This window comes from Capricornis sumatraensis, chromosome 1 (assembly GCF_032405125.1).
Source record: "Capricornis sumatraensis isolate serow.1 chromosome 1, serow.2, whole genome shotgun sequence".
Lineage (NCBI taxonomy): Eukaryota > Metazoa > Chordata > Mammalia > Artiodactyla > Bovidae > Capricornis > Capricornis sumatraensis.
In genome coordinates, this window is record NC_091069.1 from 208,418,004 (window position 1) to 208,443,944 (window position 25,941).

At 33.8% G+C, this 25,941-nt stretch overlaps 1 protein-coding gene across 1 annotated transcript in view; it reads left to right on the plus strand.

The window, feature by feature from the left end:
• SI (sucrase-isomaltase) overlaps positions 1 to 25,941 on the plus strand; it is a 112,739-nt gene that overhangs the window by 18,469 nt on the left and 68,329 nt on the right. Inside the window, exons 13-21 of the mRNA XM_068964118.1 lie at positions 5,393 to 5,477; positions 12,054 to 12,171; positions 14,933 to 15,104; positions 18,417 to 18,533; positions 20,402 to 20,556; positions 21,477 to 21,561; positions 22,454 to 22,510; positions 23,236 to 23,360; positions 25,515 to 25,603. Of these exons, the coding sequence (XP_068820219.1) occupies positions 5,393 to 5,477; positions 12,054 to 12,171; positions 14,933 to 15,104; positions 18,417 to 18,533; positions 20,402 to 20,556; positions 21,477 to 21,561; positions 22,454 to 22,510; positions 23,236 to 23,360; positions 25,515 to 25,603 (1,003 nt within the window). The remainder of the gene's footprint in view (positions 1 to 5,392; positions 5,478 to 12,053; positions 12,172 to 14,932; positions 15,105 to 18,416; positions 18,534 to 20,401; positions 20,557 to 21,476; positions 21,562 to 22,453; positions 22,511 to 23,235; positions 23,361 to 25,514; positions 25,604 to 25,941) is intronic.

Below are 25,941 nucleotides of genomic sequence, written 5' to 3' on the forward strand. Positions count from 1 at the left end.
GAATCCTTGACCATACTTGTCACCATCAATCCTACCTCATTTCTTTATTTCCTTTTTTAGCAACAATTCTTGATAGAATCAACAACACTCAGTTCTGGTAGAAATGACCAAAAGAAAAAACAAACAAACAAACAAAAAAAACAAAGCAATCTTCTCTTGAGTTTTGTTTTCAATTCTAGCTCCAATTTCAATTGCTTTATTTAAATTAGAAGTGCCTTCTTGCCTTCTTTCCTTTCTTTTCCTTTCTTTGTTTCCTTTTTTCCCCTCCCTCTCTCCCTTCCTTCCTTTCTTCCTTCCTTCCTTTCTTTCTTTTTATTGCATATGAAATAATTTGAGTCCATTGCATCAGAGTTACAAGTATAAATGACATTTAGCCATAATGCAAGAGAATTTGACTATGCTATAAAGAGAAAATACTCCAGTTCCCAAGTCTATTGAAGACTGAAATACTTGATTCATATCCAAAGAGAGGAAAGGATGGGCTGAAGAGCATCTGAGCAAGTCAGAGTAGTTATGACACTGACACAGAAGCATTTTGACTAATTAAAAAACACACACACACACACACAACATGATAACTAGTATGATGTCAAAGCTCATTAAATATCACCAAATTCATATTTACTCTGTGTGTATGCTGAGTTGCTTCAGTCTTGTCTAACTCTTTGCAACCCTATGGACTGTACTCTTCCAAGCTCCTCTGTCTATGGGCTTCTCCAGGCAAGACTAATGGAGTGGGTTGCCAAACTCTCCTCCAGGGGTTCCTCCCAACCCAGAGATCAAACCCAGATTTCTTAAGTCTCCTGCATTGACAGGCAGGTTCTTTACTCTTAGCACAACCATACATTTGGTTTATGTGGATATTCTGTTTCTAGCTTTTACCTAAATAACTGCCAAATTCTAGTGCTAGTTGTTTCTCCACTTTTTTCATTTTATTCAAATTATTTTTTCTGACAATGAGTATATAGTAAAGGAGTATTATTTAACTAATGAAAAATTATTTTCATGTCAAATTGTAAAATATTTGTATAATTTTATAATTTGATAGAGTTTTAATTTTGATTCAATGCTAATGCTTTTTAATTTTAAGTATTAAAATCACTTCAGAAAATGTTATGAACTTAATTGAAGTAGAAAAATAGATTTTTTTGCATATAAGAATACATTACAGTTGAATTATCTTTTCTGTATCATTCTTAAGATAATATCTTAATATTTTTAGAAATAAGAGCCAACTGCATTTGGTACAATTAAGACTAAAACTGTGATTTTAAAATAAAAGCATCAGTCAATATTTTTAAAATTCAAAGAAGAGTTCCATTTTTTTTCTGAAAAAATAGGCATATTTTCATAATCACATTGTTTTTATGGTTTTATTCTTTAAAATCTGAACAACTGAGTTTTCCCATAAAGAAGTCCAATAATTTAATATATAGTGTTGGGAAGATTAAAATTCATCAAGAAAATATATCCAAACATGTTCAATGTATCCCAAATAACTGAAGGCTTAATTGGATATGTTCTCTCAACATTTCATAAGATTCTTAGAAAAAGTCGATTATTTGAATTTCTTTGAAAATAAAGGCATTTTCATTTAGATTTTTGGAGAAGGAAATGGCAACCCACTCCGGTACTCTTGCCTGGAAAATCCCATGGTGGGGAAGCCTGATAGGCTAAAGTCCATAGGGTCGCAAAGAATCAGACATGACTGAGCAATTTCACTTCACTTCATTTAGATTTAGTTTAAATGTGAAGTTATGTAATGTCACCAGATTATTATAAAATTTTCAATGGACTTGATAAAGTACCCATAAAAATGCCATTGCCAATTTCTACAAATAGTCATTACTAGGCTTGAGATGATTTTAATGATACCTGAAAATCTGTAGGAATACATCTTACTATTAATTCATTGAGTTCTCTGCCTCAAAACTTTCAAAATTTTCAATCTGACTCTAAGTTGAAATGCTAATCAAATTCACTTTTTACATGACATTATATAAATGTAACATCACTTAAATGATTTGAGTATGTTAGAGAAAAGTATTTTCAGAATTCTGAAAGAACAAAAATACAAAATACATTAAAAGAAATACAAATCAATTCCTTCAAATTATGAGTAGTAAGTTTAGCTTATTAATAATATAATCTTTCCAAATAGATAAGATATTTTAATTAAAAATAAGAAAATATCAAATGCTATCCATTTATTGTAGAATATAGTTAAAATCATTTTGTTATTTTGCTATTATATTATATTTATTAAATTATTTTATTTACTCTTAAATTGAATAAGATAAAGTATATTTTGAGTGAATGCTGCAATTTTTTTGCAAGTTTGCAAATACACAGTTCAAGTAGAATAACATTAAAATCAGAGTTAAATGTTTGCTCTTGCATTTCTTCAGTGATATTATATACAAGAGTTAGTAAAATATTTTAGAAAAAGACTTAAAATTTAAAATAATACAACTCAGTTCCATTTATGAATTTCAGTACTTGATGCTATGTTTAAATTTAATTCAATTTCTACAATCAAAAAGAAAAAATATATTTATGTTTATCTAAAATTATTGCCTGTTCAACTATAGTATCTCTTTGTATTAATTTTAGTGGACATATGACAGCAAAATTGAATATATTAGGTAAATTTCAGTAAAAAAATGTATATTTTATAATAACTACTTAATTGTTTTTCTTTGTGGCTCTTAAGAAAACAAAAATGTGTATCAAAATGAGAAATTATATCTTCTCCCTGAATGGCCTTAATTTCTTACATTAATTCCATCTGAACATCATGTGGATTGAAGAAGGGAAGAGTAATGAAGAGAATATGCTTCCTCTCAGGAAAACCAGATTAACAAAGGAATTGACTGAGTTTGATACCTTTGTGAAAGCAGAAACAAAATATTGTAGAGATGAGGGAAATAAGACTCAAAAATATATAGAAGTTTGGTGTATTAACAGAGAAGGAGAAAGACACACATTTCTTGAGCATGTTATAAATGATTTTATATGAATTATCTTTTTTGGTCCAAAGATTTTACTCAACTGTTTGTGGACATAAAACTAGTAAGTAGGAAGAAAATATTGAGGCCTCAGTTTACAAAGCAAGAAAATCCATAGACACAACACCCCACAAGCTCTGACTCCAAAAGGTATCTAGATCACTGGTTCTTATAATGTGGTCCAGCAGCCCTAGATTTCCCTGAAACTCTTCCAGGGATTCAATAAGGTCACAGCCATGTTTATTAGAATGCTAAAATCTATTCACCTTTTTTGTATTCTCACTCTCTCATGAAAATGAAGGAGTTGTGTTAGTCACTCAGTAGTGTCTGACTCTTTGCAACCCCATGGACTGTAGCCCATCAGGCTCCTCTGTCCATGGGATTTTCCAGGCAAGACTACTGAAGTGGGTTGCCATTCCCTTCTCCAGGGGATCTTCCTGACCCAGGAATTGAACCCAGGTCTCCTCCATTTTTTACCAACTGAGCTATGAGGGAAGCCCATTCTAACACCATACACAAACATAAATGCAAAAAAGGATTAAAGACATAAACGTAAGACCAGAAACTATAAAACTCTTAGAGGAAAACATAGGCAGAACATTTATTTTAAAAGACAGTTGCTCCAGTTTCATCCATCTCATCAGAACTGATTCAAATGAATTCTTTTTAACGGCTGAGTAATACTCCATTGTGTATATGTACCACTGCTTTCTTATCCATTCATCTGCTGATGGACATCTAGGTTCTTTCCATGTCCTGGCTATTATAAACAGTGCTGTGATGAACATTGGGGTACATGTGTCTCTTTCAATTCTGGTTTCCTCGGTGTGTATGCCCAGCAGTGGAATTGCTGGGTCATAAGGTAGTTCTATTTGCAATTTCTTAAGGAATCTCCACACTGTTCTCCATAGTGGCTGTACTAGTTTGCATTCCCACCAACAGTGTAGGAGGGTTCCCTTTTCTCCACACCCTCTCCAGCATTTATTGCTTGCAGATTTTTGGATCGCAGCCATTCTGACTGGTGTGAAGTGGTACCTCATTGTGGTTTTGATTTGCATTTCTCTGATAATGAGTGATGTTGAGCATCTTTTCATGTGTCTGTTAGCCATCCGTATGTCTTCTTTGGAGAAATGTCTATTTAGTTCTTTGGCCCATTTTTTGATTGGGTCGTTTATTTTTCTGGAATTGAGCTGCATAAGTTGCTTGTATATTTTTGAGATTAGTTGTTTGTCAGTTGCTTCATTTGCTATTATTTTCTCCCATTCCGAAGGCTGTCTTTTCACCTTGCTTATATTTTCCTTTGTTGTGCAGAAGCTTTTAATTTTAATTAGATCCCATTTGTTTATTTTTGCTTTTATTTCCAGAATTCTGGGAGGTGGATCATAGAGGATCCTGCTATGATTTATGTCGGAGAGTGTTTTGCCTATGTTCTCCTCTAGGAGTTTTATAGTTTCTGGTCTTACATTTAGATCTTTAATCCATTTTGAGTTTATTTTTGTGTGCGGTGTTAGAAAGTGATCTATGACCCAGCAATCCCACTGCTGGGCATACACACCGAGGAAACCAGAATTGAAAGAGACACATGTACCCCAATGTTCATCGTAGCACTGTTTATAATAGCCAGGACATGGAAACAACCTAGTTGTCCTTCAGCAGATGAATGGATAAGAAAGTGGTGGTACATATACACAATGGAGTATTACTCAGCCATTAAAAAGAATTCATTTGAATCAGTTCTGATGAGATGGATGAAACTGGAGCCGATTATACAGAGTGAAGTAAGCCAGAAAGAAAAACACCAATACAGTATACTAACACATATATATGGAATTTAGAAAGATGGCAATGACGACCCTGTATGCAAGACAAGAAAAAAGACACAGCTGTGTATAATGGACTTTTGGACTCAGAGGGAGAGGGAGAGGGTGGGATGATTTGGGAGAATGGCATTCTATCATGTATACTATCATGTAAAAAAAAAAAATTAAATTACCTAATACCTTAAAAAAAAAAAAAGACAGTTGCTTAATACATTTACTCTAATATGATTAATGTTTATATGTATTTTAAACAAGGTAAATCAAATATATTTTGGTTGTTTATAACCCTTTAATTCCATCAAGATACTGATGTTATCTGGTATATACATTTATTCAAACACAAGTAATATTTTTTTCTCACTATAATAACTTGTTCATACTAGAAGCAGAATCAAGTAATGCGAATAGTTAAACAAGCTTGCTTGTAGGTTGGTAGGTTATATTTGTCTTCTGGGAGAAGAATGTCATAGTTGCGCTTGATAAAATATTTACAAATAAATAGACCTTATGCAAATGATTTACAACTATTTAAAATCTGTTGTTTTATATCTTAAATCCATTTAGGACATGAATGAGGTTTCCAGCTTTGTTCAAGGTTCAAAGAAAGGATGCAGTGCGAACAACCTGAATTACCCACCTTTTACTCCTGGTAAATTTCATTTATTTTCTACAGTTAATTGAGAAAAACTATATTTATTTACTGGTAAATTCAAGCATATCTTTCTAAATTACAGATGTTGATATAATTTTGAGACCCTGAAATAACTGGTGTTTATTTTTGTCCAAAATATTTATGCCTAAGTAAAGGAGCACATTTTTAAATTTTGGTGCAGAATATTTTGTCTTTACCACTGATGAATTGCTTATGATTAAATGATAAATAAAAGACACAAAATTTGTTTGAAATCATAATTTAAGTAATAACATTTTTTTCCTTGAACACTATGCTGTAATTCTGTGTCTTTATGCAGTTCAGTCAGTCACTCAGTCACGTCCTACTCTTTGCAATCACATGGATTACAGCACACCAGGCCTCCCTGTCCATCACCAACTCCCTGAGTTTACTCAAACTCATATCCACTGAGCCAGTCATGCCATCGAACCATCTGTTCATCTTCTATTGTCCTTCTCCTCCTGCCTTCAATCTTTTCCATTGAAGCATATGGGTCTTTTAAAATGAGTCAGTTCTTTGCATCAGGTAGCCAAAGTATTGGAGTTTCAGCTTCAACATCAGTCCTTCCAATGAATATTCAGGACTAATTTCCTTTAGGATGGACAGTTTGGATCTCCTTGCAGTCCAAGGGACTCTCAAGAGTCTTCTCCAACACCACAGTTCAAAAGCATCAATTCTTTGGCATGTAGCTTTCTTTATAGTCCAGCTCTCACACCCATGTATGACTACTGGAAAAACCATAGCTTTGACTAGATGCACCTTTGTTGGCAAAGTAATGTCTCTGCATTTTAATAAGCTGTCTCAGTTGGTCATAACTTTTCTTCCAAGGAGTAAGTGTCTTTTAATTTCATGGCTGGAGTCACCATCTGCAGTGATTTTGGAGCCCCCCAAAATAAAGTCTGTCACTGTTTCAACTGTTTCCCCATCTATTTGTCATTAGGTAATGGGACCAGATGTTATGATCTTCCCTGGTGGCTCAGAGGTTAAAGTGTCTGCCTGCAATGTGGGAGACCTGGATTCAATCCCTGGGCTGGGAAGATCGCTTAGAGAAGGAAAGGGCAACCCATTCCAGTATTCTTGCCTGGAGAATCCCACGGATGGTGGAGCCTGGTGGGCTAAAGTCCACGGGGTCGCAGAGAGACAGATACGACAGAGTGACTTCACTTTCACTTTCACTTTAATGGGACCAGATGCCATGATTTTAGTTTTTTGAATATTGAATTTTAAGCCAACTTTTTCACTCTCATCTTTCACTTTTCTCAAGAGTTCTTTCATCTTTAGTTCACCTTCATCTTTAGTTCTTCCTCGCTTTCTGCCATGAGGGTGATGTCATCTGTATATGTGAATTTGTTGATATTTCTCCCAGCAATCTTGATTCCAGCTTGTGTTTATTCCAGTCCAGCATTTCTCATGATGTACTCTGCATAGAAGTTAAATATGTAGGGTGACAATATACAACCTTGATCTACTTCTTTTCCTATTTGGAACCAGTCTGTTGTTCCATGTCCCGTTCTCACTGTTGCTTCCTGACCTGCATACAGATTTCTCAGGAGGCAGGTCAGGTGGTCTGGTATTCCCATCTCTTGAAAAATTTTCCACAGTTTATTGTGATCCACACATCAAAGGCTTTGGCATAGTCAATAAAGCAGAAATAGATATTTTTCTGGAACTCTCTTGCTTTTGCAATGTTCCAGAAGATGTTGACAGTTTGATCTTTGATTCCGCTGGCTTTTCTAAATCCAGCTTGAACATCTGGAAGTTCATATTTCACATACTGTTGAAGCCTCACTTGGAGAATTTTGAGTATTATTTTACTACCATCTGAGATGAATGCAATAGTTCAGTAGTTTGAGCATTCTTTGGCATTGCCTTTCTTTGGGATAGGAATGAAAACTGACCTTTTCCAGTCTTGTGGCCACTGCTGAGTTTTCCAAATTTGCTGGCATATTGAGTGTAGCACTTTCACAGCATCATCTTTTAGGATTTGGAATAGCTCAACTGGAATTCGGAGAAGGCAATGACACCCCACTCCAGTACTCTTGCCTGAAAAATCCTATGGATGGCAGAGCCAGTGGGCTGCAGCCCATGGGGGTGCTAAGAGTCGGACACGACTGAACAACTTCCCTTTCACTTTTCACTTTCACGCATTAGAGAAGGAAATGGCCACCCATTCCAGTGTTCTTGCCTGGAGAATCCCAGGGACGGGGGAGCCTGGTGGGCTGCTGTCCATGGGGTCGCACAGAGTCGGACACGACTGAAGCGACTTAGCAGCAGCAGGAGCAACTGAAATTCCATCACCTCCACTAGCTTTGTTCATAGTGATGCTTCCTAATGTCCACTTGACTTTGCATTCTAGGAGAGTGATCATGATTATCTGGGTTGTGAAGATCCTTTTTGTATAGTTCTGCTGTATATTCTTGCCACCTCTTCCTAATATCTTCTCCTTCTGCTGGTCCATACCATTTCTGTCCTTTATCAAGCCCATCTTTGCATGAAACATTCCCTTGATATCTCTAATTTTCTAGAAGACATCTCTAGTTTTTCCCATTCCAATGTTTTCCTCTATTTCTTTGCATTGATCACTGATGAAGGCTTTCTTATTTCTCCTTGCTATTCTTTGGAACACTACATTCAAATGGGTATGTCTTTCCTTTTCTCCTTTGCCATCATTCAGTTCAGTTCAGTCGCTCAGTCGTGTCCCACTCTTTGCGACCCCATGAATCGCAGCACGCCATGCCTGCCTGTGCGTCAACAACTCCCGAAGTTAACTCAGACTCACGTCCATCGAGTCAGTGATGCCATCCAGACATCTCATCCTCTGTCGTCCCCTTCTCCTCCTGACTCCAATCCCTCCCAGCATCAGGGTCTTTTCCAATGAGTCAGCTCTTGGCATGAAGTGGCCAAAGTACTGGAGTTTCAGCTTTAGCATCATTCCTTCCAAAGAAATCCCAGGGCTGATCTCCTTCAGAATGGACTGGTTGGATCTCCTTGCAGTCCAACACCACAGTTCGAAAGCATCAATTCTTCAGTGCTCAGCCTTCTTCACAGTCCAACTCTCACATCCATACTAGACTACTGGAAAAACCATAGCCTTGACTAGATGGACCTTAGTCAGCAAAGTAATATCTCTGCTTTTGAATATGCTATCTAGGTTGGTCATAACTTTTCTTCAAAGGAGTAAGTGTCTTTAATTCCATGGCTGCACTCACCATCTGCAGTGATTATGGAGCCCCCCAAAATAAAGTCTGACACTGTTTCCACTGTTTCCCCAACTATTTGCCATGAAGTCATGGGACCGGAGGCCATGATCTTCATTTTCTGAATGTTGAGCTTTAAGCCAAATTTCTCAATCTCCTCTTTCACGTTCATCAAGAGGCTTTTTAGTTCCCCTTCACTTTCTACAATAAAAGTGGTGTCATCTGCATATCTGAGGTTATTGATATTTCTCCCGGCAATCTTGATTCCAGCTTGTGTTTATTCCAGCCCAGCGTTTCTCATGATGTACTCTGCATATAAGTTAAAAGCAGGGTGACAATATACAGCCTTGATGTACGCCTTTTCCTATTTGGAACCAATCTGTTGTTCCATGTCCAGTTCTAACTGTTGCTTCCTAACTTGCATACAGGTTTCTCTAGAGGCAGGTCAGGTGGTCTGGTATTCTCATCTCTTTCAGAATTTTCCACAGTTTTTTTGTGATCCACACAGTCAAAGGCTTTGGCATAGTCAATAAAGCAGAAATAGATGTTTTTCTGGACTATCTTGCTTTTTAGATGATCCAGCAGATGTTGGCAATTTGATCTCTGGTTCCTCTGCCTTTTCTAAAACCAGCTTGAACATCTGGAAGTTCACGGTTCATGTATTGCTGAAGCCTGGCTTGGAGAATTTTGAGCATTACTTTACTAGCATGTGAGATGAGTGCAATTGTGCAGTAGTTTGAGCATTCTTTGGCACTGCCTTTCTTTGGGATTGGAATGAAAACTGACCTTTTCCAGTCCTGTGGCCACTGCTGAGTTTTCCAAATTTGCTGGTATATTGAGTGCAGCACTTTCACAGCATCACCTTTCAGGTTTTGAAACAGCTCCACTGGAATTCCATCACCTCCACTAGCTTTGTTCATAGTGATGCTTTCTAAGGCCCATTTAACTTCACATTCCAGGATGTCTGGCTCTACGTGAGTGATCACACCATCGTGATTATCCAGGTTGTGATAACACAGTTATTCTGTGTATTCCTGCCACCTCTTCTTAATATCTTCTGCTTCTGTTAGGTCCATACCATTTCTGTCCTTTATCGAGCCCATGTTTGCATGAAATGTTCCCTTGGTATCTCTAATTTTCTTGAAGAGATCTCTAGTCTTTCCCATTCTGTTGTTTTCCTCCATTTCTTTGCATTGACCCCTGAAGAAGGCTTTCTTATCTCTCCTTGCTATTCTTTGGAACTCTTCATTCAGATGCTTATATCTTTCCTTTTCTCTTTTTTTTTTTCCTCTTCTTTTCCCAGCTATTTGTAAGGCCTCCCCAGACAGCCATTTTGCTTTTTTGCATTTCTTTTCCATGGGGATGGTCTTGATCCCTGTCTCCTGTACAATGTCACGAACCTCATTCCATAGTTCATCATACACTTTATTTATCAGATCTAGTCCTTTAAATCTATTTTTCACTTCCACTGTATAATCATAAGGGATTTGATTTAGGTCATACCTGAATGGTCTAGCAGTTTTCCGTACTTTCTTCAATTTAAGTCTGAATTTGGTAATAAGGAGTTCATGATCTGAGCCACAGTCAGCTCCTGGTCTTGTTTTTGTTGACTGTATAGAGCTTCTCCATCTTTGGCTGCAAAGAATAGAATCAATCTGATTTTGGTGTTGACCATCTGGTGATGTCCATGTGTAGAGTCTTCTCTTCTGTTGTTGGAAAAGGGTGTTTGCTATGACCAGTGCATTTTCTTGGCAAAACTCTATTAGTCTTTGCCCTGCTTCATTCCATACTCCAAGGCCAATTTTGCCTGTTACTCCAGGTGTTTCTTGACTTCCTACTTTTGCATTCCAGTCCCCTATAATGAAAAGGACATCTTTTGGCGTGTTAGTTCTAAAAGGTCTTGGAGGTCTTCATAGAACCGTTCAGCTTCTTCAGCGTTATTGGTTGGGGCATAGACTTGGATTACCGTGATATTGAATGGTTTGCCTTGGAGATGAACAGAGGTCATTTTGTCGTTTTTGAGATTGCATCCAATGAGATTGCATCTGCATTTCAGACTCTTTTGTTGACCATGATGGCTACTCCATTTCTTCTGAGAGATTCCTGCCCACAGTAGTAGATATAATGGTCATCTGAGTTAAATTCACCCATTCCAGTCCATTTTAGATCACTGATTCCTAGAATGTTGACGTTCACTCTTGCCATCTCCTGTTTGACCACTTCCAATTTGCCTTGATTCATGGACCTGACATTCCAGGTTCCTATGCAATATTGCTCATTACAGCATCGGACCTTGCTTCTATCACTAGTCCCATCCACAGCTGGGTATTGTTTTTGCTTTGGCTCCATCCCTTCATTCTTTCTGGAGTTATTTCTCCACTGATCTCCAGTAGCATATTGGGCACCTACTGACCTGGGGAGTTCCTCTTTTGGTATCTTATCATTTTGCCTTTTCATACTGTCCGTGGGGTTCTCAAGGCAAGAATACTGAAGTGGTTTGCCATTCCCTTCTCCAGTGGACCACATTCTGTCAGACCTCTCCACCATGTAGTTAATATGAATAGTTGGGCTTCCCTTGGGAGTTGGTGGTAAATCATCCACCTGTAAATACTGGAGGCACAGATTCAATCCCTACATTGGAAAGATCCCCTGGAGAAGGAAATAGCAATTCCAGTGAACAGAGAATCCTGGTAGACTACACTCCGTGGAGTCTCAAAAGAGTTGGACATGACTTAGTGACTAAACTACAGCAATAACAAATGTGAATAACTTCTCACCTATTTTAAAAAGAACGTTTTCACCATTAAAACTGGTTAAAAATTTAACATAAAGACAAATAAGTGCTCTTAGGGAAATAGATTGTGATAAGGATATCTGAAGAAAGATAACAATAATTACTACAATGCCACATAAGCGTGCAAATCAAAAGACAGTAAAAACTGAAAAGCAGAGATTTAAATGATTTGCTGTTGTGTAAGAAATCTACATGTGTGGAATTAGGTTATATTTTAAAAAATTATTCAATTTTCAAATCGGAATATAATTATATGATTTACAATACAAATGTATATATTTCTATATACATAAACTCTATTTTTTCCATGAATTTATTTATTACTGAAGCTAAGAAACATAATATGTATTACTTTAAGTGCAAATGTAATGGTCAGTTAATGAGAATAAAGGGTAGAGACCCAATTGGAATTTAGCATAAAGTGATGTCTTTAATTATTTTCTAATTATATATAGTATTACATAGCACATCACTTAAGAATTACGCAACTTAAAATGGCAAAATGTTTCTTACCTAATTATTATTTTTTTTTTCTAATTATTTCTTATATTTCTTTCTAAGATATTCTTGACAAACTCATGTATTCCAAAACAATTTGCATGGATGCCATGCAATACTGGGGAAAACAGTATGATGTACACAGCCTCTATGGATATAGTATGTCTATAGCCACAGAGAAGTAAGTACAATTTCACTCAGACAACTCTCTAACTTTATTGTCTAGAAATATATTTGGTAATTTACATAGAGTGGATAATAACAACTGTAGAAAAGCAAAGAAAGATAATATTTTCATTGTGAAAAATTAGGACATAAAAGCATCACCTCTTTTATTAAATATTCACATATTTAAAACTTAATTATCAAGAACTAAATGATATATGTACTTAACTGTGATACTTTAATTCATTGACTGAAATTATTCTTCTAAATTTTGATTCAGCTTGGTGTCACTGAACATGTGTTCTAAACATGAATCTCATAACTGGCCTAAGAAAATGGTGCTATTTGAACAAGTCACTATTTTTTTTTTAAAGTTCAGTTCGGTTTAGTCGCTCAGTCATATCTGACTTTTGCGACCCCATGGATCGCAGCATGCCAGGCCTCCCTGTCCATCACCAACTCCCGGAGTTCACTCAAATTCATGTCCATCGAGTCGGTGATGCCATCCAGCCATCTCATCCTCTGTCGTCCCCTTTTCATCCTGCCCTCAATCCCTCCCAGCATCATAGTCTTTTCCAATGAGTCAACTCTTCACATGAGGTGGCCAAAGTACTGGAGTTTCCGCTTTAGCATCATTCTTCAAAGAACACCCAGGATTGATCTCCTTTAGAATGGACTGGTTGGACCTCCTTGCAGTCCAAGGGACTCTCAAGAGTCTTCTCCAACACCACAGTTCAAAAGCATCAATTCTTCAACACTCAGCTTTCTTCACAGTCCAACTCTCACATCCATACATGACCATTGGAAAAACCATAGCCTTGACTAGACGGACCTTTGTTGGCAAAGTAATGTCTCTGCTTTTGAATATGCTATCTAGGTTGGTCACAACTTTTCTTCCAAGGAGTAAACAAGCGTCTTTTAATTCCATGGCTGCAGTCACCATCTGCAGTGATTTTGGAGCCCAAAAAAATAAAGTCTGACACTGTTTCCACTGTCTCCCCATCTATTTCCCATGAAGTGATGGGACCGGATGCCATGATCTTCGTTTTCTGAATGTTGAGTTTTAAGCCAACTTTTTCACTCTCCTCTTTCACTTTCATCAAGAGGCTTTTTAGTTTCTCTTCACTTAAAGAGTGTTTCATTTAAAATGCGATTTTGTACGTAGCATCTCTAATAAAATGGGTTTGCTTGTGTGTAAAAATGTAGCATGAGACAAAGCAAAGAAAGGAGATAATCATATATTGATTGCCTACTATTTTTCAAGCATTGTATAAGGACCTATAATGCAAAAGTAAGTAAAAAAACAAATTCTGGATCAATAAATTTTAATTTTTCTCATAATTAAGCAACTGTGATCAAGTTTTAATTCTAAAGCATATTTGATCCCAAAGCATACTAGGATATCAAAATTGTATATGCTATCTTCATAGTGTTTACTTCACTTCAATCTATATATCATAGAGTATAAGTAAATAAATTCTGGAAAGAAAGAATATTATAGTTCATATAAAGGTAATTTTAAAAAAGCACCTTAGAATACTATTATATTTTTATTAAGGTAATCTACAAACTTAAATTTTTATTACCTTTTTTCTGATTATTTTCCAATTATGAAAAAATTTGTCAACAATATTCAGGTACTAATAGTGGTGAGATGAATAATGCTAGTATTGTGGAGATGAAATTCTAAAACAAAATAAAATGCTTTTCAAGCATATAAGTTTTACATCAACATTGCTAGATAATATTTGAAAATATAGACATCAATGTATGATCAGCCAAAATCACTGCAGATGGTGATTGCAGCCATGAAACTAAAAGATGCTTACTCTTTGGAAGGAAAGTTATGACCAACCTAGATAGCATATTGAAAAGCAGAGACATTACTTTGCCAACAAAGGTCCGTCTAGTCAAGGCTATGGTTTTTCCTGTGGTCATGTATGGATGTGAGATTTGGACTGTGAAGAAAGCTGAGTGTCGAAGAATTGATGCTTTTGAACTGTGGTGTTGGAGAAGACTCTTGAGAGTCCTGTGGACTCCAAGGGGATCCAACCAGTCCATTCTAGGGGAGATCAGTCCTGGGTGTTCATTGGAAAGACTGATGTTAAAGCTGAAACTCCAATACTTTGGCCACCTCATGAAAAGAGGTGACTCAATGGAAAAGACTCTGATGCTGGGAGGGATTGAGGGCAGGAGGAGAAGGGGACGATAGAGTGAGATGACTGGATGGCATCACTGACTCAATGGACATGAGTTTGAGTAAACTCTGGGAGCTGGTGATGGACATGGAGGCCTGGTGTGCTGCGATTCATTGGGTCACAAAGAGTTGGACACGACTGAGTGACTGAATGAACTGAACTGAGCATCACTGAATCACAAAAAATGTGTTTGGGGTTCAATTTGGACTACTGTATTTTATATTATAAAGAGATTTTTCACTGTATTTAAATCACATATTTGAAAAACAAATATTGATTTGTTTTCTGGGTACAGAAAACCCATGTTTAATTTGGTAAAGAAAATTATTCAAAGTGTAAATCATTTCTAGAATTTGTTTTTCTATGTTTGATCTGAATGTATTTTACTAAGTACATATTAATATGTAAATACAAAATTAATATAAAATATTAATTAAATAGTTGTAACTATTATAGCTACTATTATAGCTATTATTAGTTCTAAAAACTAATATATGCCTTGAATTTAAGATTTTAGAATTTATCATATCAATATTATTTTAAAATAAATGTTTTTTATTAATATGATTTTGTTTTTAGAGCTATAGAAAAAGTTTTTCCTAATAAAAGAAGCTTTATTCTCACCCGATCGACTTTTGCTGGATCTGGAAGCCATTCTGCACATTGGTTAGGAGACAATACTGCTTCTTGGGAACAAATGGAATGGTCTATTACAGGAATGCTGGAGTTTGGTTTGTTTGGAATACCTTTGGTAAGTAGTTTTACAATATTATTTATAAACACTGCAATTACCAATGTTGTAATATTGTCATCTTAATGATTTTCAGTTAAATGATTGAAGGTATATGACAGAAAATTTCAATTTCTATTCCTAGAGAATTTATGAGAAAAATAAGATTGTGGATAGTGTCTATAACATTAGAGTGTAAAGAGAGAATGAACAAAATTCAGTCAAATCATACTAATTCCTAAAACAAAAGTCAATATAAACAAAGGACAGAAAAATCTTATATAATAAATACAAAAGCACCAGAGAAAATCATAGGGAAAAATCCAAATTGGCATTGTAAAAAAGTCAATATCAAAAGTCTAGATATATTCAAAATTCTCTAGATTTTCATTTTAAGTTAAAAGAATAATAAAGTTGTTTCTTCTATTTAAAAGAGAAAAGATGACAGAAATGTTTCAGATTTTTTAAGCAGAGAAAATTATATAGGCTATTCCAAATGTAAGAAACCAGGTAAGTCTCTAAATCATGCAAAAAAAAAAAAAAAGTACTATGCAGTGTTGATTTTCAACAGTAAGAAGTATCATTACATAACAAAATAAATATGAAATATTTATAAAATTATAGTGATTCATTTATTCTCTCATATGTATCAAACAAAATGAAAACCAGAAACAAACCAAACCAAACCAAAACAAAAAAGCTACCACACACACATACACACACACACACACACACACACACACACACACACACATCATCTTGAATTTGGAAAGTAAAGTAAACACATTATCAATTGATTCACCAAAATAAACTGAATGGAAATGAAGGAAAGAAACTGTAAAATTGAATGTAAACAATTGTACTTCATATCAGAAATCTGGGACATCAGACAAATTGGTATTTAGAAGAAAATTTTTAGCTTTAAATGCTTAGATTATAAACATAGAAGTTTTAAACATTAATTAGTGAAGTACATGAATTACAAAAATGGAAAACAATAAATCTAAACATATAGATAATGAAAATAAGAGATGAATGCAATGAAAGCAATGTCTCTAGAGAAACAAATGTCAAAATAAAAAGGTGACTGAAATTTTGAATAAAATAGACCAATATATGGCAAGTTTTGTCCAAAAAAATAAAAGGAAAAAACAAGCAATATTACAATGTATTCCAAGATAAGGTGTTATGTATAGTATAGCAACTAACTAATAAGCAATAACCAGGAGTAAATATTCAAGCTAAGTGTGGGACTTTTTGAGAGAAATTGTAGTAACTTAGTAAATTAAAGATACACCATGTTTGTGGATAAGAAGTCTCATAGAAATATACTTTCTCCCAAAACTGTTATCTAAATTCAGTGATGTTCTATTTTAAGCTATAAAGAGAATTTGAAGAACATATAAAGTTATTCTAGACTTCATGTGGAAGACAATACACTTTAAAGACAGAAAAGAGCATATGGATTTTGCCCTATCAGCTAAAATAGTGATATAATGCAATGATACTTAATTGAATAATCAATAATTTAATATTTCAAAATAGGACATGGGTCCATACATTAATAGAAATTTGTTTAATGGTAGCACTATCACTGTAGCTCAGTGAATAAAGTATCAACCATTCATATGGACAATTGATTATCCATTTAAAATATAAAGTAAAATGACTCTCTGCCTCAAATAATACACAACCTATGTGTGAAAAGTATACTTTAAGCATCATAGAAGAAAATATAAGTGAGTAACTTTATGATGTAAAGTTAAGAGTTGAATTTCTTAAACAGAGCACAGAGGCACAACTAATAAAGAAACAATTTGGTTACAAAATGAAAATTTCTGTTCATCTAATATCTAGTTTAAAAATTAAAATAAAATGTTTCCTACTACTGGAAAATTATATTTTCAATTCATATAAGTAATAAATGATTAATATTTAATTTAAAGAACCTACTATAAATCTATAAAAGGTAAAAACAGTAGAAAAGTCAGCAAAGGATATATCAAGCAATTCTATAGAAAGAGAAATACATATGAAATTTTAAAAAATGTGAAAGAATTCTCAACTTTCCTAGTAATCAGAGATGTGCAAGTAAAAACTTTGGTGAAATGCATTTAATATATATAGGAGATAAAAATTAAAAGCCTGAAAATATCAGAAATCAGCAAGAAAATGAAGCAAGTGGGAACATTCCTGTACTGTGACTGTACTTATTATAAATAGTTACTGTTGGGGTCCTTTAATGGACCAGAACTTGGCGTCCGTAGTTAACAAAAAGAAAGTGAAAAGAGAAAGAGAGAGAAAGAAAGAAAAAGACATGGGGACCCAAGCTCTGATGGAGCAAGGGTGCTTTATTAGCAGAAATGCAGGCTTAAATATCTTTAGTAAGATGATTACTCAGCTGTTACACAGGAGGAAATTTTATCAATAGCCACAATATGGATAGTGTAATACATACAAGGTCCCTGACACTGAAAAGAGTTACTGCATGTCTCATCTTATGACCTCAGTCCTGAGAACTGCGTGCAGCTCTACTCATTCTCAGAATAGGAACTGATAAGGAACAGAGAATCCTTGAGAAATAGAAAACAGTATGCAGGAATCCTCCTGTTAAATGTTCCCTGACAAGAAACAACTAGTTTTGATTTTAAAAATATGCTTTTCCAATAAGTCAGGAATGTAGCCTTATATACACATATATTCACAAAGAAGCTTATATACATGCTTCATACAATCATATTTTATAGTGATGGGATCCCATACAATAGAGAACTGCAGCCATATTAACCTAATTGAATCTCACAAAAATAATTCTTTGAGAATAAAAGGGAAATGCAGTGTAACACATACATGTCACTTATGTAAAGGTAATAAGAATGCAAAATAGTATTATATATTGTTTATAGATACATATAAACCACTTACAAAAACACAGAAATACTTGTAAACATTAAATACTAATAGTAAATTAAGTATAGTCATTTTTTTCTGAAGAGTTCTTGAGGGACAAAAAGTACAATTATATGTGATCATACATCTGGCAATATTTTTACTCTTTTACTCCTACAGAAATATAAATAGGGAAAGTCAAATCACAGATGGTGAGTTTTGGATTAAGAAGCCACACATTTTAATAACTCAGTTTTGGCTTTATACATTGAATTAGAGGCAAGTGTGTGGCAAAAATACAAAATCAACTAGACCAAGGAGGAGTAGTAAAAAGACAGTAAAACAAAGACTAAGTTGGTACAGATTAATCAGTTGCATAAATGTGATGCCCTGGGCAATCTGAGAATCTTTACAATATAAATAATAGATATATATGTTATTTAGGTTGGAGCAGATATCTGTGGGTTTGTGGCTGAGACCACAGAAGAGCTTTGCAGAAGGTGGATGCAACTTGGAGCTTTTTATCCATATGCCAGAAACCATAACGCTGATGGATATCAGGTGAATGCCTCTTGTTCTCCATGTTTCAAAATAAAACATAATCCTATTTTTAGCAATGTACTTAAATGTATATATGTAGAGATCTGGTCTGAAAGTTTGTGGTATAATTCGCAAAGAAGAGTTGGAACTCTTCTTCACAAGGTCTGTATTTTGTATATAAAAATATGATCAAATAAGGAAATCATGACAGAATTGCAGAAATATTTTAAGCCTAACACATATACACATGTGTAAAATTACAATATCTTAAGTTAATGACAAAGCTTTTTGAGTCTGAATTCTTACATTCTAATAATAAGTTCCAGGTAACTTTTCTTTCATAAAAATAGAATATATTCTTAAGGATTTATAATTTTTCTTTTATTAAAGATATACAAGAAATTAAAGACACTTGTAAAGTAGTTTGGGTCCATAATTTTTCTTTAGTAAATAAAATTGTAATGACAGGTGGGGAAAAATTTAAAACTAACACTTTGTAAACATGCATCTGAACTGCTGGGAGGTTAATCTACAAACCCTGAGCTATGGGCTCTCATAGGCATATTTCTTAGAGGGAATGAGAAAATTAGGTGAAAGCATTAAGTCAATTAAGTCCAAACTGGTTAAGAAATTATTCACTGTACAGACAATGGGGCTTAACTCTCTTTGAGAAGAAAGACAGCCACTCAGAGCTCCGCCTGGAAGAAAGCATGACAATACAGAAGTAAAAGGTATAAACTTGATAGTTGTTATTTCCTAATCCACCTAAGTGATGCTTCAATAAATTTGTGTTCTTGGGAGATCCTCATGTGAATTAAATTATACTTGTGTTCATGTATGTCCTCCAAAAAACAGATGCCAAGACAGAGTTAGAAACGTTAGCAATTTATTGATGAAATACTTGTGGTGGATAAAGGAGAAGAAGAAGGAGAAAGTGGAGAGAGCCTTCAGATCACAATTCAGGCCTAAATCTGATTCAGATGAAGGCAAAGAAGGAGGTTTGATAAACAGTTATATTCTACAGCCCAGTTCAAATGAAATTTTGGCTCATCTAATAGGGAGTCCTCAAGGCAAAGTTGACCACTGGAGAAGACCTGTATCTCCTCGGCATAGGTCCTATATATCCCACCAAGCTCATTGATTTCCAGGGAGCAGCCAAAGGAAACTGTGGCTTTGGCGTAAACATGATGGTGTATCCAGGGAGGCAGTAGCTGGTTTCAGGAAATCTAAGCAGGTTTGCTTACATCATTATAGCTTGGCTGAGTCAACTAAGCTAGCTTGGGCTCAGCAAGAAGGCTGTCCTTCTTGCTGGTTGCAAGCCTACAGACTGACCAGATGGCTTTGTTCTTTGTGTCCCTTGGTTTCCAGACTGAGCTTATTGTTCTAATAGCAGTGACAAGGTGCAAGGCAGCAAAGCACGTTTCAAGCCCTTACTTGCAAGTGTCATGTGTCCTAAGGTTACATTGGTGGGAGTATATCATGTAGCTGAGCACAAAGTCAAATAGTGGGGAAATACATTCCACTGTTAGAGGTAGATACTAATAAGATTTATATAACAGAAATTGTGGGTACAAGGAGGCATGAAAATTGGGACCAATAATTCAATCTACTGCAAAAAATAGAAATGAAGAATACTTTGTTAAAATGTTTTACCTTCTCCAAGAATGTGTATTCAAAGGGAAATGTCTGCTTTAAAATAAAGTTTAATTACTATATATATCCAAATGAAAACATAAAAACTAGAAATGATGAAATAGGAGTCATCTCAACTATCTATAAGCATGCTAAAAAGTACACATTTTGGTTTTCAAAAATAGATCAAATGCTTATGTTTTAATTTTTATTCATATTTTAAATTTCTTATTTCAATTTCTCCGTTTATCCCACAGCATCAGGATCCAGCATATTTTGGACAGGATTCTCTTTTGGTTAAGTCATCAAAACACTATTTGAATATTCGCTATGCCTTGTTACCTTTCCTTTATACTCTATTTTATAAAGCCCATATGTTTGGAGAAACGGTAGCAAGGCCTTTTCTTCATGAGTGAGTATCATGTTCAGGAATTTCAGTATTTCAAATTATATTCAGACAAATCATGTGGATTTCTGATGCTTTTCTTGACATTTATATAAATTATTTGGTGAAATGTAAAATGATAGTAGTAAATATAATTAATTTGGTGAAATGGACAAGTTCAATCTAGAAATGTAATAATTGTATAGAACTTAAAAGGAAAGAAATATGGTAGAATATATTGGAGTAAGTATATCAGTAAGTAATATTAAATACAGAATATTAAAACACATATTAAATATTACATGCATTAAATATCATTTAATATCATTTATTAAATAAACATTAAATATAATTAAATAAGCAAATATTAACAGCATAATCATGTATATTGTGAAAATTATCTAAATATGAATTGTGCTTGTCTTTGTATTTCTTGACCAAAACAAGGTCATTCCTCAAGAAATGACTAAAGATCCCTTCAAGTCCAAGTCAAATTGAAGTTTATAAGGAAAAAGTATAAAAAGGAGGAAAGTAGAATATGAAGGATTTCTGATAGTTCATGAACCTATTTTACAGGAAAAAATGAATTAAACAGAATAGTTGTTTATTATACTTTTTATTTTCATATTTGTTTATTTATCACATATTATAGATCATTTTTTTGAGTTCCAAATGAAGTAATTTCCTCTGTCCCACCTTTCTTTACTTTCTCCTTTCCTTTCTATGTTTCTTTTTCTTGAGTGTCAGGTGTACCATGAGGATGCATTAATAATTATAGATTCAAAATTACATATTAAGTCAGTTTTGACTTTATGAAGTCAACTTTACATATCAAGCAAAATTAAAGACAATGATTATTCCCAGGGAATAACTTAAAAGATAATAAATTGAAGTATTTGGATTAACATTTTTTATCTTTATATTGTAAACATTGTCATTGTTCTTAGGTTTTATGAGGATACAAATAGCTGGATTGAGGATACTCAGTTTTTATGGGGCCCCTCATTACTTATAACCCCTGTACTGAAACAGGTAGGATGCAATTTTAATAAATTTTAAAGGGAATTTTGTGTAATCAAATCCACACTAAATTACAAAACATTTGGGCAATAATGCATGTTACTCAGTAGAATGCTTCAAACTGATAAGTGTTTAATTAAATTCTAAAACATAGAAGAAATTCTGAAAAGTTATAAGTATATTATATAGATTTATGCTTTTCAAGTATATGATATGTACTGGGGAGAAGAAATTGTGTACAATTAGTATTCTTCCACAAAAGAAAGCTGTATTTATGAAACATATCAAATCTTATAATAAAAATAACTGTCATTCATGTCATAGACATTGAAATTTTGCTATATTGTAAATAAAAGAGAACTTGAAAGCCAATAGATTATATGAAAATGTTGAAAAAATGGTGGAATGAAGTATGTGGATTTTGCCTATTACTTAAAAGTTGGTATGTCATGGAAATATATAGAAATGAATGTGTTCACACTCACACTTACCATGCAGATGATAATGATACAAATATATGCATCCATTTTTTTAGTTGCCACTTAAATTTATTTCATCTTTGCTTGTGGAATATTGTGTATTACGAAAGTATCTAAAACTATTAAAATAGCCTTTTGTTATACATAGAAAATATTGTAGTGTAACATACAAAGGAAGCTTTCCACTTCACTATGAAAATCTGACAACATTTGATGTGACTCTCTTCTGTTAAATATTGAAGTAAAATATATGTATCTACATACAAATTATTGTTGTTTGGTTGCTAAGTTGTTGTCTGACTCTTAGCAACCCCGTGGAATCTATAGCCCACCAGGCTTCTCTGTCCATGGGATTTTCCAGGCAAGAATATTGGAATGGGTTGCCATTTCCTTCTCCACATACAAATTATCTTGCTTTATTTTAGGGTGCAGAAATAGTGAGTGCATACATCCCTGATGCTACTTGGTATGACTTTGAAACTGTAAGTAAACCTAATATAATAATAGATCAAAAGTATATATTGTCCAACAGCTATACATGGGAACTTAACAATATTTCTGTTATTATTCTAAAAAATAACAATTTCAGATTTTAATAGTGCATAAAAGTCTGCACAGGTATACATTTTCTTACATGTGAGCAGGTATATGTTGCATTGCACATGATTAATATGAAGTATATTCTTCAGTGTAAAGAGTTATCCATCTTAAATTGTGGAAATAAAAGGTCAAGAGTAACTTTAAGAAGAATTGGTAACTTATTTTAATAGTTTTCCTATTTTACATATTCTTCCAGAAAAATTGTATATTTTAAAGGGAAGTATTTTGCAACACACTTATATTTGCTAAGCAGACCCTTTATATTTTATAAGAAAGATTTTTTTTCAATCCTTTCAAGAGACCTGGTTAACTTTAACCAAAAACAAAGAATAAAAATAGGACTAATTAAGAATATTGTTAATTATTGTAGAAAGGAAATGGATTTCTCTATAGTGATTTTTTTGTAAAACTATTTATTTTAGCTAAATTTCTTCAGTAAACTGAAGTTTCTTTAAAAGTTAGAAACAACATGCTACTATTCACTAAAATCACATGAATGGATCATAATAAGAATTATTTCTCTGTGTAAATTCTATGTGTAATTCTTGTGAAATGGGGTTAAAGTCATTGCAATAATGAAAAAATCTTTTTATTTTCCAAATATTAGGGTGTAAAAAGGCCATGGAGAAAACAACGTATTGATATGCAGCTTCCAGGAGACAAAATAGGATTACATCTTAGAGGTGGTTACATTATCCCCTTTCAAGAACCTGCTGTAACTACAACAGCAAGGTAAAATTAACAGGCATTAATTGAAATCTGAACTATAATATAATATTTAATGTTTCACATATTTATTAAAAATCAATGATTGATATTTAATGCAAAAGATTCTTACATATAGCTATCATAGTTATAAAAAGAATCAAATTATGTATTAATATATTACAACAAACTTCTTAATTAAAAAAATGAGCATAATTAGATTAGAACTTTATCTCCTGTATCAAAACTGTACTGACTTATTTCTGTAAAGAATATATATAATTAAAATTAATTGCTGATTATTACTAAATAATGAAGTATTAAATGTTATATAATTGATTAAAGTGTCAGTTGTTACCTGTTTGGATTGTCAGTACATAAATGTCAAAATGATTGTTTTCCAGGTAAAATGTTTAAAGTCAATAAATGAGGTAGATATTTCTGTATAGGTAAAGAATGATATAGAAATTAAGTTGTTCAGTAAGAATACATTTTAGAACTATTTCGAAAAAAGGAGAAACTTGAAAATTCTGGTACTTCATCTTGAAAATTCATTCTGGGTATATGGACAGAATGTGTCATATTGCATCTACACATTTGCCCATGTTCTACAACACCTCAATAGATAGTCACTCTATGTTCCTTACCCTGCTGTATTTTCTTCATAGCATTAAGAATATATGGAATTATATTTTTACTTGTTCTTGTATGTAGCATGTCTGTTCTCCTCAACTGTATACTCCATGAAGGCAGGGACCCGACTTTTCACCATTTTAGTTCACATACCAATCCGTTCAGTTCAGTCGCTCAGTCATGTCCGACTCTTTGCGACCCCATGAATCGCAGCACGCCAGGCCTCCCTGTCCATCACCAACTCCCGGAGTTCACTCAGACTCACGTCCATCGAGTCCGTGATGCCATCCAGCCATCTCATCCTCTGTCGTTCCCTTCTCCTCCTGCCCCCAATCCCTCCCAGCATTAGAGTCTTTTCCAATGAGTCAACTCTTCGCATGAGGTGGCCAAAGTATTGGAGTTTCAGCTTTAGCATCATTCCTTCCAAAGAAATCCCAGGGTTGATCTCCTTCAGAATGGACTGGTTAAATCTCCTTGCAGTCCAAGGGACTCTCAAGAGTTTTCTCTAACACCACAGTTCAAAAGCATCAATTCTTCGGCGCTCACTTACCAATAGTGTCACCCTATTATGGAATGAAAGTGAAGAAAGTGAAAGTTTCTCAGTCGTGTACGACTCTTTGTGACCCCATGGACTATACAGTCTGTGGAATTTTCTAGGCCAGAATACTGGAGTGAGTAGCCTTGGGGGATCTTCCCGACCCAGGAATCAAACCGGGGTCTCCTGTATTGCAAGCAGATTCTTTACCAACTGAGCTATCAGGGAAGCCCTACTATGGGATAAGCTCTTTCCCTAGATATTTGTTGAAGGAACAAATTTATGAGTGAATGAATTAAACTAGTCATGTATTAGATTTCTTTACTAGAATTATTTTCATATTGTCAATGTTTCATGATTATGTTCTTGAAATCATTAGGTATACTCTAGAGATGTATCAAATAAGAGAAAGATACACTCTGATGGGTGCATGCTGAAAAGAATATATTCTGTATGGAGCAGTTATTTGGACTATACAGCCTCATTTTAAGTTTAGAAACCAATAGTAATATACAACTAAAAAAAATTAACCACATTTCATTTCACATGGTATAATTAGCTTCATTTGTATGATTATTAGAGATTCTATGTGGCATTTAAAAGTTTATTTTATAGTTTTTTTTTAAATCATTTTATAACCTTGATGCATTGCAATGCAGGGTTAATATATTTGTAGCAAGTACATGTTGAATATGGTATTTTATAAGATATATTTAATTTTATTGTTTGAATTGAAATATTTTTTTACTGTTTCAATTTTGATGGTGGTGTCTTAGCCCTCAAGAAGTTCCATACTATATTTATTGTATTTCTTTCTTTCATTTATTTTCCAAGTATATAAATTATTTTTCTCATTGAAAAATTATTAATAAATATAGACATGAATTTGATTAATATCAATGTTCTTGTGCAGAAATCCTACAAATCCTTATGCTGAAATTGATTTATTTATAGGATATTTCACTATTATAAATTTATTTTTAATCACAAACACACCCAAACTTACTTAACAGCCGAAAGAACCCTCTAGGACTTATAGTTGCATTAAATGATAATAACACAGCAAAAGGAGACTTTTTCTGGGATGATGGAGAAACTAAAGGTAAGTTTCAAAGTGATATGCTTTAAAATGTTTATTTTGATGATGGGAAGTTTTGCTTTTATTATGAAATTACATTCATTTAAAAATGTTACAAGTTTTAGTTTTTAATTTCTGTTTTATTATCTATCTTAAGAGTTTAAGTAACTTTATGTAATTTAGCATTGCTATTTAAATTATGTATATTTAATTACAACATTTAGTTTTCTCTCTTGGTTTATTGTAAAAATCTTTGACAAGTGTAGATACCTTTATTTATTAGATTATTGAATAAAAATTAAAATAGTTAATAAGTTCACAGATGTGTAAATTGCATCTTATTTTCAACTATCTTAGGTTAT